The sequence below is a fragment of the Doryrhamphus excisus genome, chromosome 19, assembly GCF_030265055.1.
Source record: "Doryrhamphus excisus isolate RoL2022-K1 chromosome 19, RoL_Dexc_1.0, whole genome shotgun sequence".
NCBI classification, from domain to species: Eukaryota; Metazoa; Chordata; class Actinopteri; order Syngnathiformes; family Syngnathidae; genus Doryrhamphus; species Doryrhamphus excisus.
This window is the reverse complement of record NC_080484.1, coordinates 9,403,107-9,417,236: the sequence shown is the minus strand read 5'-3', so window position 1 is coordinate 9,417,236 and position 14,130 is coordinate 9,403,107. Positions and strand designations below refer to the sequence as shown.

The window sequence follows — 14,130 nt, the reverse complement described above, 5'->3', positions numbered from 1 at the left end:
TAAACGGCATAGAAAATGGATGGATGGAAATAAATGTATAAAAATTAGGGATGATATTTTTGCTGATATTAACCAATATAAGATTTTTATGCTGATACTACTAAAAATAAATGCATACTACAAAAATCCAAGCATGAAATTCATTCATTCATTCATTTTCTACCGCTTTTTCCTCACGAGGGTCGCGGGGGGTGCTGGACCCTATCCCAGCTGTCTTTGGGCGAGAGGCGGGGTACACCCTGGACTGGTCGCCAGCCAATCACAGGGCACATATAGACAAACAACCATTCACACTCACATTCATACCTATGGACAATTTGGAGTCGCCAATTAACCTAGCATGTTTTTGGAATGTGGGAGGAAACCGGAGTACCCGGAGAAAACCCACGCATGCACGGGGAGAACATGCAAACCCAAGGGTGGAATTGAACCCTGGTTTCCTAGCTGTGAGGTCTGCGCGCTAACCACTCGACCGCCGTGCCGCCCAAGCATGAAATTGAATTCAACAAATATATTTAGTAGAGAATGTCATTGTAAATATTGTTTCTATGTCAAAAATTATGTGATGTTGTGTATGGTATCGGTCAATAAGTCTATTGTGTGCTTGGCTGCGGCGAGAAACTCATTATCTGTTATGTAGACAGTGCTGCATCATCAACATCATCATCTCTGACTCCGTGCAAGGATTCTTGATGCCACAGCTTTGCCCACAATCATCCACTAAAGATGACGCGTTTGACCCAGAGAGCTTTTATTTGGGCTAAGTAAAAATCAATGTTTCCTGCTTTGCTTGAAATAGTCAATAACAAGTGTTTTTGGTCAAGTTTTTACCATATTTCTGAATTAATATTTTGTCAGGACAGAATATAATGTACATCTTGCAATTTCAAGGTTTGCATCGATTCACGTCTGACCAACTTTTGGGGGTAAAAAGAAACAAAGACAGTTACCCGTTCAGGGGTCCTTTAAATATTTGTCTCTAACTGCAGTTAAAATATTATATATTAATATATCAATCTTTTAAAACTACTTCAGCTTGAAATCTACATACAAAATATTAGTTTAATTTTAGTAATTTGACTAATACATGACTAAAAAGTAATTAGAATAATAACAATTTCCAATCTATACATTTCAGAAAGTTTTAGGCCATGAAGTGGGTCAAACTGGAGCTACTAAAGACAAAAAGTTTCCCCAAAACTATTGTAAATATAAAAAAACTAAGCTTCACTTCACATCAGCATTTGAAATCGAGGGGGGGCTCAAATATTACTTCTATTTTTTACTTGAACCCTTTAAATGTCAGTATGTTAACATAGTTTAGTAAGTTAGTAACATAAAAAAAACAAAGCTAAAGAAATAATAGTAATAATAAATAATACACAATCAGTGCATGTTCTTGCATTTCAGTAGTGAGACACCCTTGTAACAAGGTCAGAAATTTTGCTGCATGCTTTAAATGGGAAAAAGTAGTGCCATCTGGTGGAAGTAAAAATGTAACGCCAGTAGTGCAAATTGAGGATTGCATTAGTTCATCTAGAGATACATCTGGGATAAACAATTATATAGTATATATGATATATATAGTATATATCATATATTCTGAGATAATTCTCTGTATTGGTGTAAGCTAGAATCAAGTCACTTGTGCGCACAATGACTGTGGGTCATTACAGTAAGTGTTACAGTAAGTCATGGCGACACACCGTGTGGACCAAGCAGTATGCTCGTCTACCGGTTGGCCCACGCCTGATAAAAGAAGCCTCAGTAATCGAAATTCATTTGCTTCCATCAAACCTTAACAGCTAATCTGTCCAGGTTTAGGAGGCGTAATCAGCTTTGGTGTAGCCTGTCAGATGATATGAAGGGAAAGAGTCGCTGAGGTTCATTGAATTCATTGGAGTGTTTTTATTGCCAAAGTGCCATAAATTGGCTGCGCATAAAAATGCCTTGCATGTATTTATATGTATGTATATGTATTTTATCCTTCATGCAGTCTGTGTAGCGTCAGTTAACTTAGATGATTTAGGCGTCGCTCTTGTCCCTTTCAGACTGCAATTCGCGCAACTCTCCAGTTGAAGTAAGCAGACAAATCGATACAGGAGATTACTTTGAAAAAACATTAACATTAGGGCCCCACCGCATGCATCATTGCAGTTTTCTCAAGCAGAAAATGGGCTTTCAGGCCTCGGAGCAAGGTTCACGTGATTCCCTAGTGGCGGGAGCACTGTGTATTTTACAAGTTGGTAGAAAAAAAACAAGGAAACTGGTGGGAATATGTTTTTGAAAGAGACGGGAAAGGCAGGATTTTAATTTTGAGGTTCACGGGCGACGATGTTGTCCATGTCGACGTCACGCAGGCTGGAGGCATCTGTATCGTCGCCTACGCTGCTGACACTGTTCCTAAAAGTGATATCCCCAATGAAAGGATACACGTTGTCAGTGAACAAGTCCCGAATGTTGTAATAAGAGTCAGGGTCTTGTCCGTCTTGGTTAGGGACACAGTGCACCTCCATGGCTTTGTTCCTTTGGTAGTACTTGGAAAACTTATTAAAAATGATGGTGACAGGCAGCGCCACCACTAAAAGTCCGCAAATGATACATAAAGTGGCCACTATCTTCCCCGCAAGAGTCACCGGGCAGGTGTCGCCGAAGCCCACCGTCGTCATGGTGATTGTGGCCCACCACCAGCCAGAAGGAATGGTTCCCAAATCCGTGTCAGGCTCCTCCTTCTCCGCAAAGTAGATAAGAGCGGAGAAGATAGAGATGCCCACCGAGAGGAAGAGAAGGAGTAGTCCCACCTCGTTGTAGCTGTGCCGCACGGTGGCCCCCAGCGCTCGCAGCCCGATTGAGTGCCGGGCCAGTTTGAGGATGCGGAGAACCCTCATGAGGCGGAGGACCTGCACCACTTTGCCCATGTTTTCTATGTCCTCGTTCTCCTCGGCGCTCTCCTCGTCAGCATTTTCCAGGGCCAGAGTGGCGTAAAAGGGCAAGATGGAAGCAACGTCGATGATGTTTAAAGGGTTCCAGAGGAACTTCCTGCAGGAGGGAGCAACGATAAGTCTGATGATGAACTCGGCGGAAAAGCAGATGATGCAGATCACCTCCAGGATGGCAAGCACGGGGTCCTCAATAGGTTTGTCGTTGTCGTCCAAATGCTGAAACTCGGGCATGCTGTGGACACACATGGCGATGATGGAGGTCAAGACCACACTGAGCGATGCCAGGGCGATGATCTTCGAGGCGCGGGAATGGCCCGGATCCTCCAGCCGGAGCCAAACGTAACTCCTGACCTCCGCACACCAGGCACCCTTGAACTTATCCAGCTCCTGATCCAGCACTGACAGCTCCTCCATGGACGAGTTGAAACTGGGCTGTTGGCCGTCTTCGCTCTTGGCGTCCCAATCCCTGTGGGTGATGTACTCCTTCCTCTCGTGGTACCAGTTGCTGCAGCAGTTGGCTATGTGGAACTCCTGGATGCCCCAGTACTCTATCTCCTGGCTGAAGGAGAAGACGCACAGGTCCTCCAACATGTGGAGTCGTCCCGTTTTGTAGTAGTTGAGAACGCAGAGGAAAACCCGAGGGTTCCTGTCAAAGTAGTATTCCTGGTCGGCGGCGGAGTAGTCGTCGCACAGCTCCAGGATGGATGCTTCGCTCCGGCAGCACAGCAGGCGAGCCAGGCGCGTGTGAGGGAAGCGAAGCAACATATCGCCATCCACCTCATAGCGAAGACCCCCCACGTTGAGGTGAAGCTGATGCTCTTCATAGCCGCACTTGTGGAGGATTTCCCCGTACCCCATGGTCCTGAGGACAAGCAGAAACCAGAAAGTCAAGACTTTGAGTGCAACATGCTCTGTTATTGTGGAATACATTAGTCCTCTGGAGCAAAGAAATCAATAACACACACACACACAGGAAATGCTTTGTGCAGGAGCAGCGCAGCATGAGAAACTGTCACTTCATGGTGAGCTCAATAGGATTATCACCAGAGGTTCTCAGTTACAACTCCAACACATTCAGCCTGTCCTTTGAAATATACTTTACAATTATTTCCAAATGTTTAGCATCCACTGCTGTTATTCTGTCAGGCTGTTTTCCTTGGGAAACTGTGATAAAATACACTTTGCATGCATTTACGTAAAAAGCAACATCTTCTGCCGACTACATCCAGCTCATTACTGACGCTATTAACTTTTAATTAGATGTCAAGTTACAAAACACATGCAAACCTACCAGGAATTCGGTCACTCTCACTTTCCATCAAATCAAACTTTTAAGCACTGACATGCCTCTGGTCACATTCTGGTCGAAATGCAGGCTCTCGTGGGAGCGAAGATGCAGCTTCACAGAGAGATGGACGCGGAGCAACTCAGCGCCTCTTTGATCCTTTTTACACCGTTGCAGGGAGGGGCCGGGAAAAAGGAGAGGAGGCAGGAGGGAGGGAGGAAGGAAGCGGCTGTTGATATGTGGGATGATGTCACGGCCCCTGTGACCTCATCTTATTGGCTGGCTCATGAAATGCAGGTGAGTGTAGACGAAGTTTCCGTTTCCATTTTGCAATTGGGGCAGTGCCCCACTAGCTATATTTTTGGATGTCAGTTGATGTAGTTGTGCACTATACGTTGATAAACCTCACTCTCTGACACCTTAAGAGCCGAGTGGGACATCAAGTTGCCAGCTTTTAGCTTGATAGCTAGCGCTCTGGACTATCATTTGGTGGACTGTCCTAGGGCCCTGGGCATGTAACACTACTCACATTTGAATGCCGTCCCTGGGGTGGTATGATTAAGAATTAAAGAAAAATATAATGTTATATATATTTCTCAGAAGTTAATAAATGAATCACTGTTTCATGGTGGACTATGTGGTCTATGATTAGTCAAAACATATGAAATACAAGTGATACATAGTATTCAGGTCACTAGGCGACAATTATGACACAAACATTGATGAGACATTACCTTACATTACATTACAACTGTCTGAAATAAAAGTTCTCCTCCCATTCCTTGTGGAAGTGGTAGGTTTTTGGCTTCAAGTTTAGAAGAAAAAAATGTGAGGCTGTCCCGCGACCCTCATGAGAATAAGCGGTAGAAAATGAATGAATGAATTTGAGGCTAACTGATTAGCTTGCTTGCGGCGGTCTCGAGTCCCTGCAGCATACAATTAATAATATGAGTGTAAAGGTGACTATAGGTGTGTTATTTCATGTCTTTAAGGTAAACCTGTATTTAGAAAGTCATAAACAGGTTTTCCATGCTCTATGAAAAAATGCCTTTTATTAACATTGATTCCTATATCGCGAAATAAACGAGGGATGACTGTAATAAAATATTCATTCATTTTCTACCACTTATCCTCACAAGGGTCGCGGGGGTGCTGGAGTCTATCCCAGCTGTCTTCGGGCGAGAGGCGGGGTACAACCTGGACTGGTCGCCAGCCAATCACAGGGCACATATAGACAAACAACCATTCACACTCACATTCATACCTATGGACGACTTGTAGTCACCAATTAACCTAACAGGGGGAATCGAACTCGGGTCTCCTAGCTGTGTGGCCTACGCGCTAACCACTTGGCGCCATGCAGCCTGCAATAAAATAAAATCAATAAAATATATTTAAAAATAAATTAAACTACTTATTATTAGTCATTCATTTTGTACTGCTTATCCTCATGAGGGTCGCGGGGGTGCTGGAGCCTATCCCAGCTGTCTTCCGGTGAGAGGCGGGGTACACCCTGGACTGGACACAGAGATGGCCGAGGATGGAATTGAACTCAGGTCTCCTAGCTGTGAGGTCTGTGCACTAACCACTCGCTCACCGTGCAGCCCGACTTATTAGCATGAACTTTGAAAATTGAAAATGATATTATGACATGAAAAACTTGTACTTTTTGTACATATAGTTGCATTTAGGTATTTTCAATGTAGTTTAAAAGAATGGTTATGGTCATATAGGGCAGCAAAGCACACACTTGTTGAGCACGCCTGGTATATTTTCCAACAAGCTATGGGGAACAAATTATGGTAGGGCACAGATTCTGCCTAGCAACATGACCAGGAAAGGAGCAACATATAGACATAAAGCAATAAATCTTCAAGAATAGAGGGAAATTGCATATAATAATAGCAAATATGTACTCCTACAGAAAAGACCTGCCACTCTGACCTTCGATCCGAGCTGCTTAAATCATGTTGAAAATGAATAAGGTTCTTACTTTGATACAATATCCCCAATTTTGAGGAAGCAAGGAGCATCCGACATGTAATTAAAATGGTTTAAAATGGGAATGTACTCATAAAACATAGCTAGTATTACACATTCTGTGGCACATGATAATAAAAAGAACATTGCAGAGGTTTGCTCTTAACTTATTCTTACCTTAAAAGGCCGGCGGTGGTTCAGTCAGACGTCCAATCAGCTCCTGATTGGATGCACCTGTGTACACCTGGGTGTCGCAGTATTTGTACACCAGCGACTGGCCTCCTTGCTGTCTGCAACGACAGGGATAGTGTGGTTCTTCAGACCCACTCTTTGCACCATGGTTGGCGTGTTCATACTGGGGTTTGTTGTTTTGTTTTTCCCCTCCTCCCTTCCCCCCCCTCTGCTTATTTTACATGTTGACGCTTCCTGTGGTTTGACAGTTTGACTGTCTTTTTTCCAGGCTTTTTCTCCTGTCTTTATTTGGGAGTATAGAAGCTCAAAAGACACAATCCACAAGTAGGATGTTTTTTTATTTTTATTTTTTATTTCCACATTCTTAAGCATTAATTTCCTGCACCTATGTTTCCCCTAGATATTCAGTCCAAATGTTTGGGAAATATCTTGCGTGTGGACGTCGGTCCACTTCGAGGGAAGCTTTTGGAAGTTTCTGCTGTTGTTGGTAAGCTATTAGTCTCGTTTATATAATTTTATTTTTGTCTCATATTGTCTTTTCTTAAAGGTAACTCTGCCTATAAGCTTACGCAAAGTTTGGCAACACAGTGCGGCTTCAGTATGAAGTACAACCAGCAAGAAACCATTGTGATCTATGCCTCCATTCATAACTGTTTTGCTCAAAACATGGTAACCACAATGCAAAGCTACATGTCATGAAGAGCTGTGTCTCAATATGGGCCTCATATTTTTGTTATAGGGGGATTCTTTCAGAACAGTGTTAAATCTCAGGCTCTATGGTAACCAGATGGTTCAAGGCGAGGTGTATCAGGTGGCTGAAACCTGCAGCTACAGCACGCCGGCCTCCAGGGAAATAATCTGTGACCGCAACTATATGGAGGTAAGTGAATGTGTCACAGGCTCTGGAGTGGCTTTGGGTGTGTGCAAGCATCAAGGTTGGCACATTAGATGTGACAGCAGAGGGCACAAGTAGAGATGGATGGTCACTTATACAGTGAGCTCATTTCTAGGTGTCCGTGAAAAGGGTCGTTCCAGATGATTATGCCAAACCTCGGAATCTTGTGCCAGGGACCCAGTCGAAGTCTGATCATGGACGGGCTACTGAGGTTGGATAAACTTGGCTTTTGTATTAAAGTAGTCTGTTTTTAATGTGGGTATTTTTTTAACCCTCCTTTCAAAAGAAGCTAATTGACTCTGGATACAAAATCTCAACACTGGTGCTCAACACTCCTGAGGAGAAGAAAATGACCTTGATGGAGGCCCAAAGACATGGCTACAGGATTGCCAACACGCCGACGAGACTCGTTCTGCGAAGTTCCAAGTCTGCGCCTGACACATACATACAACATGTGAGTTAATTGAATGCTAAGATGCCATTTTGGCCTGTATACAACACTTGGCTGCTTAGAGGGTGCCAACATTCAAATCTAATAGCGATTTGGCAAAATTTAGCTAAAGTATGGAATGTGTAGACTCCTGTAACATGACAAACTGCTAGTGTAGTGCCACCAGTTGTTTCTGAAGTACAGAAACCTGACTTTCAATTTGAAGACTATAATTCCAATGTGAATGTGGTTATAAAAATAATTTTCCCCATTTCATACACAACTGTATAATATCAATGTGTTGTCCCCCGACAGGTAGCCGGTGTGCCGATGGCCGTGCTGCAGGCCACCACTATCTTTAAAAAGAAGTGGCTCACAACTGAAATCGAGGCAGCAGCTGCTTGCCCAATAGTGGAAGGTAAGGTTAAAACAACAATGGGTTGTATCAGGGTGAATAGTGTCATTGCTTATGGCGACACAAGATTACACTTTAGTGTGGACCAGCCAGGACACCTCATGTTGCTGTCCAACAAAAAAAATAAGCTGTTTTGAAGATCAATGCTTATCATTGGATGGAAATTTGCCTTTATTAAAAAAAACCTACAGTATTTCATACATTTAAAAAAATAGTGAAATTGTCTTTGTGCAGAGTGGACATGGCCTTCATTGGCCCATGGAGCAGTTATAATTGAAGTGCCTTTTTTAAATATAACTCAACAGGAATTGCATGTATGCTCTAATTGTCATTTCCTGTGATGTCCGTCTAGGAAGTGTTTACATCACAGAGAAGCTGATCAGCTGGTTCCTGCCCACCCGTATAGACCCGCTCATTTCTTCTGGCAAGTTCAAACATCTGGAGGTGCACATGGGCATCGATGGAAAGAGGTTGGATGCCGCGGAGGTGTCGGCCCGACGCTACAACATGACAGTTGACCACATGTACATTGCGGTCCATATTCCTATCGGGGCGCCTGGTGGATTCTTTAAGGTAGATCTCGAAGGGAGGTTTCATGTATAAATGAGGTAACAACTTTTTCTTTTTTCTCTCTGACAGAGTGTGGTCCAGAATGGTCAGTACTTTGTCTGCTATGTGATTGAGCCTATGCTTGAATTGCTATGGATGGAGGATGCCACCAATCGAGACACAAGATACAAAGTTCTCTTCCCCATCACGACACCGCCAATGTCTCAACCCGTGCAAGTGTATGACAGTGAGTGTCCGTGTTAGACTTGTGCGTGCGCTCAAACACCATCTAAAGTCTAACATTGTCTGCAGACTCTGTTGTCCAGCAGCAAGTTTTCAAAGTGATGATCGGGCCTTTTGCGCCTGATGTGGCTCTCGCAAACATTACGTTAGCCGAGGAGGTTTTGACGGTGATGGACTCCACCAAGCGAAGCTTGAGTGTGCAGGAGCGTCGTGCTCACAACGGCAGCTTGAAGTTCTTCGTGCTAAAATTACCTTTCACAGACAAAGCAGTCTTACAGAAGGTCTGTATCATACTTCTTGCAGATGTGTCCTGTATCAGGAATCCTAATCCTGCTGTGTCTCCTAACAGAAAGAAACAGGGGTTACAGTCTACTCTCTAAAAGTGACTCTTGGTCTGGTGGTTCTGCCAGAGTTTGCACCATTTTCTTACTCTACTAATCTGAAAGCAAAAATGGTTGATGCGGGTAAGTACAAAATGTCAAACTGACTACATTGCTCAATTTAATACCCTAGAATGGCTTTGTTTTTTTTCCCAAGAATGCAGGAATTAGTTGATGCTCATAACTATACGATGGCTCTCGTCTGGGGGTGGGGGCGGATGGAGAACTTCACTCAGTAAAATGAGTTGCTAAAATACAATAGAGCGGGGTCTCTGCCAGTCAACAAATGGATGGAATGACACTCGTGGCATATTAACTCACTCCATTGTATGACCTGTTTGGCCATGCTGCTGCTTTAAGAGAAATACTTGGGATCCTGTGCCAGGCCCTCAGACTAGCTAGTTATGAGGCGAAACACCACTACAGTTTTCGATTTGAATTTCACTTTGACATGTTGCACAAACGTGCTCAAATTGTATTTCCACCTAGTCAAACCTTCCATCAGTGGCATCTGCGACTCCCGGAACTTCTACATTCTCGTGCAATCCGGAATGCAAGGCCACACCTTCCGAACGACCTTGGGAAAGCGCCTTTTGACGCAGAGTGTGGCTCAGGAATACGGCTTCACAGAGAACAGAACCCACTTCAGTGTCGTGGTGCCCTTCACATCCCAAGATGTTGCCTATGAGGTAGTTGGCTTATGTTAGCTTAGCAGCTGAGGTCTGTATTTCCACCAGGAAGCACATTGGCAAGGATATCATTACACAACTTGAAAATATTTCTGGCTTGGTTTTTCATAACGTTGAATTTCTTTGCAGGCTATCGATGTATCTGTGAAAAAGATCGAGGAGTCATTCATCAAAGGCAGACTTGATGTCATGTTGCAAAATCCCGAAACCAACCACAATCTCCAAGCCTTCACTCTGACTTGTAGTTTCCCCGCCACGCTGATTGGTTTGTTCCAACGATTCGCACTTTTAGTCTAGACTGTGCATACACTGACTGCAGCTCTTTCAGAATGTTTACCCAATGGAACCATGACTGCTCTCGCCGTCAAACTGGAGTCTGTTCCCAGTCTGAACCCCCGTCAGCTGACCCTCAGAGACCCAGCATGTGTTCCCGCCTACAGCAACGACCGCTATGCTTATTTTGTCTTCACCGGTAACACGTGTGGGACCACCAGAAAGGTAACATCTGACTATACCTCCCCCCTTCCCAATTCGGATCTAATGTCTCTGCTCCGCCCCTTTTTATTATTTTTTTTTTAGTTTTTGTCCAATGTGATGCTGTATGAGAATGAAATCTCTCTACCGGATGCAGATCTGAAAAGAGGCGCCCTCGATGAGCCAGAATATGAGTGAGTGTTGACTTTTATCAAGCTATATTTAGGTTACTAATGCAAATAAAAATGAATTACGACAACCTTCAGTGTAACCTTGCACGACACATTACAGCTTGCCAAGGTGACCGTTAAAAATTACACCAGAGTCATAAAAGTCGGTGTATCTTTAAACATAAATGTGACAAATCACTTTTATAGTGTTAAAAAAAAAAAAGCTGAGCTCACTGAAAGCCAATGAAATGGGAGTTGAACCATTTTTTTTTCCTCCCCCACCCTCAAGGTTAAAGGTTTCTTGCTACTATGACGTCAATACAAGTCGTGCCATGACCTTCCATACCAGGCCTCGCAGGAATGAACCATATGCAGAAAATGGAAAAGGCGAGCTCCAAGTGGCACTAAGGCTTGCAATAGGTGTGTAGCATATGATAACTTTGTATTATGGGGCAGTCTAAACATATAAATGATCTGGATGTCACCCTTTTTGTCCATGTTGTCATTTTAGATGACTCCTACAATGAATTTTATGGTGACTCAGACTACCCGATATCAAAGTACCTGCAGCAGCCGTTGTATTTCGAAGTGGAACTCGTGAGGTCAATGAATCCTAAAGTGTCACTAGAGTTGGAGAACTGCTGGGCCACAGTGGATGAAGACAGGGCATCCCAGCCCAGATGGAATCTAATCATAAATGGGTACAAATTGTGGGGGGGGGTATTGATACTTTTGCCGCTTGCTCATCCAGCATTTTCTTTCTAGCTGTCCAAACCCTGTTGATCCACAACGTGTGGTCTTCCACCCTGTGTGGACAGATGACAGAGTGCAGTATCCATCCCACATCAAGCGCTTTGCGGTCCAGATGTTTGCTTTTGCTGAAGACCAGGATAACTTGAAGAAGCAGGTAATTTTTGCCTTGAGTGATGGGAAGCTGGGAATGCAATGCTTGGATGTAAAACATGTCTGACAATTAATTATAAGTGACCTCTTTGTTGCAATAGAGAAATGTTCAAATTGAGTTATGATTGCAGCTCTACCTCCACTGCGATGTGGAGATCTGTGACCCCCGGAACCGTCTGAGCAAAGTGTGTAGGAACAGGCGCTGTTCCAGCCAGGACAACCGGATCAAAGGTGGGGTTGAGGTTTTCAACAAAACCTGCAAAAAATTGAGCATTTTGAGTGGGGAATTTGCTACTTTTTTTTCCTTTTTTCTAGTTCAAAAACGAGCCACTTCAGATTTGGACCTCAGACACGTGTCTTCTGGTTGTATACTTGTAAAGTGATAACAATAAAGTTACTTTTTAACATGACATGTGTGCTTGGTGAATCTACTCTTCAACCACTTGGATTCCAATACAAATATACCAAAGGTGGTAAAAATTTAAATATTGAACAAAGCAAAACTTATTCTCAATCAGAAATCACTCCACACTCTTTATTGCTCTCTAGTTCTACCATATCTAACTTATTGTGTGGCAATATGGGGTAAAAACTATAAAGGCAATCTTCACTTGCTATATGTACTGCAAAAAAGGGTAGTAAGTATAATTCATAACGCCGCCTACAGAGAGCACACTAACTCATTTTCTAAAATCACAAATACCTCAACTTGCTGATATAGTTAATCTTCAAACGGCTAAAATAAGGCTAAAAATAACCAATTACCTAAAAATGTCATACAATACTTCTCTACAAGAGAGGACAAATATGATCTTGGAAGATCTAAATTTGAAACACTTATATGCTAGGACTACGTTAAAAAGCCATAGCATTTCAGTATGTGGAATCAAACTATGGAATGGATTAAGGACCTCAAACAATGCACAACGATGAGTAAATTCAAGAAAATACAAGCAGTTGCTGTTCACTAAATACAAGGATGAGTCTTGAACCAGTCATGATGTGCTATACAAATGTAACGGTTACTGATTGTAAAAGTACCAGATGGAGGGGTAGGATTTAATAAGCTTTGCTTCTTCCTACTCCTTTTGGACATGGTGTGAACTGATTGTGATGTACTCAATTGTAATCTGATACATGTTCAAATGAAATTAAATAATTACCACATGCAAACTCCACACAGAGATGGCTAAGGGTGGAATAGAACTCGGGTCTCCTAGCTGTGAGGTCTGCTCGCTAACTACTCGGCCGCCGTGTAATATACGGCAAAATAACCCTAGGAAGGCATGAAAGTGACGGTACATTTTTTCTCTAGTACTTGGAGTTGCTGTCATATCTTTAAATTTACCAATTTGGATTTAATAAATTCAGCGTCAAAGTAGTTTATATGATGTATCTTATGGTGGTGGTTCTGGCTTGAATGAAGCCTGGGTGGATGGATGTCCTTCAAGTACACATCCCAGCCCCCCTTCTAAACCTTTAAACTTTAAACCTAAACTTTAACTTTTTGCCAACTATTAAAAGGTGCGTATTTCACAAACTAAATTTTTCCTTAAATTGTAATCAACTCAAATCCACATTTACACTTAAAACTCTCATTCAGGAATAGAAATGAACAGTTAGCCTATAGCCACCAAGTAGCGTTAGCTTATTTCATCATATTCATTCCATAATTTGGTGTACATGAAGCGATGCCATAGTGCCATACCTTTTTATCTTTGGGCCCCTTTCTCTCTAAATTGTACACCTGGCTGCTTTGACTGTCTTTTCCAAGTTTTGTTGACAAATTAACAGCACTCTTACGTCACCCAATTTGCCAAGGCTAAACCAATGAAACCGACTTAAAATTCCCTCATTTATTTCATTCCCTCAGTAAAATAGCATGTTTCAGACTCTTGGTCTGCAATATATGATATAAAATGTTTCATTTTTGAGCCATTACAGTTTCATTTTTTGCCTTGTTAACCTGAAAGCAAAGGCACCCACCCCTTGGGAAAGTCTTTGGTTTCATCCACATCACGTGGTGGACGTTTGATCGAGTTTGGGGGGCGCGGGTATCACGCCTGTAGAGGGCGCCAGTCTGCCATGTATAGATTTGCCATAGATTTTTTAAGGGGAAAACTGCAGGAATTCACATTTTACACTGTTGTACCTCGTGGAGGCAGTAAGAGGTTTAAAATGTACAAATACATGGAAAAACCCTTTGGAAGAAACCTGCTCCACAGGTACAGCCCTCTTAAAAAAACAATTTGTGTCCATGTCCGTTAATTTGTCTTGAACTTCTGTTTTGCTTCTAACAGACCAGCTGCAAAGCAAAGAAGCTAGGCTGTAGTTATGGGGCTGAGTTACTCCATGTGAATAAAATGTTTTTATCTACAAATTATGAGTACGAGGTTATATTTGCCACAATTTTTTTTTACATTTTTGTAGGATGTGGCTCTTAAATTGAAGACTGCAAACAAAAGATTGAGAGCAACTCAACTTCAGCCAGCAGATACAGTAACTTTCGCAGGTCACATTTAGTTCCAATGTTATGCAATATAATTTGTCATTTTAATGGTGGAGCCCAAGAAGATAAGCAAC

At 42.7% G+C, this 14,130-nt stretch overlaps 2 protein-coding genes across 4 annotated transcripts; one reads left to right on the top strand and one right to left on the bottom strand.

Moving 5' to 3' along the window:
- Positions 1-1,908: 1,908 nt before the first annotated feature.
- On the bottom strand, positions 1,909-13,357 carry LOC131107539 (potassium voltage-gated channel subfamily S member 3-like). 2 transcript variants are annotated; one of them, XM_058057651.1, is made up of 4 exons: positions 13,256-13,357; positions 6,385-11,803; positions 4,234-4,386; positions 1,909-3,804 (listed from the first exon to the last, which is right to left on the bottom strand). In XM_058057651.1, exon 4 carries the CDS (start codon positions 3,798-3,800, stop codon positions 2,310-2,312), a length of 1,491 nt encoding a protein of 496 aa, XP_057913634.1. In that variant the 5' UTR covers positions 3,801-3,804; positions 4,234-4,386; positions 6,385-11,803; positions 13,256-13,357; the 3' UTR covers positions 1,909-2,309. The 2 variants fall into 2 exon arrangements, with proteins under 2 accessions (XP_057913634.1, XP_057913635.1); XM_058057652.1 differs by lacking the exon at positions 4,234-4,386.
- On the top strand, positions 6,457-11,957 carry LOC131107537 (uncharacterized). 2 transcript variants are annotated; one of them, XM_058057650.1, is made up of 21 exons: positions 6,457-6,567; positions 6,668-6,723; positions 6,800-6,886; positions 6,947-7,068; positions 7,139-7,279; positions 7,410-7,505; positions 7,584-7,748; positions 8,040-8,142; positions 8,492-8,712; positions 8,779-8,935; positions 9,001-9,212; positions 9,281-9,395; positions 9,801-10,000; positions 10,130-10,265; positions 10,329-10,498; positions 10,580-10,668; positions 10,934-11,064; positions 11,156-11,345; positions 11,410-11,551; positions 11,679-11,778; positions 11,863-11,957. In XM_058057650.1, the coding sequence occupies exons 1-21, from the start codon at positions 6,545-6,547 to the stop codon at positions 11,928-11,930; spliced, it is 2,724 nt and encodes a 907-aa protein (XP_057913633.1). In that variant the 5' UTR covers positions 6,457-6,544; the 3' UTR covers positions 11,931-11,957. The 2 variants fall into 2 exon arrangements, with proteins under 2 accessions (XP_057913633.1, XP_057913632.1); XM_058057649.1 differs by having other exon boundaries at positions 7,581-7,748.
- Positions 13,358-14,130: the final 773 nt, after the last annotated feature.

What these genes read in the sequence shown, in the direction of transcription:
- LOC131107539 (XM_058057651.1), bottom strand. Translation starts at nt 3,800, where the DNA reads ATGGGGTACGGGGAAATCCTCCACAAGTGCGGCTATGAAGAGCATCAG.
- LOC131107537 (XM_058057649.1), top strand. Translation starts at nt 6,545, where the DNA reads ATGGTTGGCGTGTTCATACTGGG. An exon ending in ACTGTTTTGCTCAAAACATG is followed by an intron (nt 7,069 to 7,138) that starts GTAACCACAATG and finishes TTTTTGTTATAG; the next exon opens with GGGGATTCTTTCAGAACAGT. An exon ending in AGCAAAAATGGTTGATGCGG is followed by an intron (nt 9,396 to 9,800) that starts GTAAGTACAAAA and finishes ATTTCCACCTAG; the next exon opens with TCAAACCTTCCATCAGTGGC.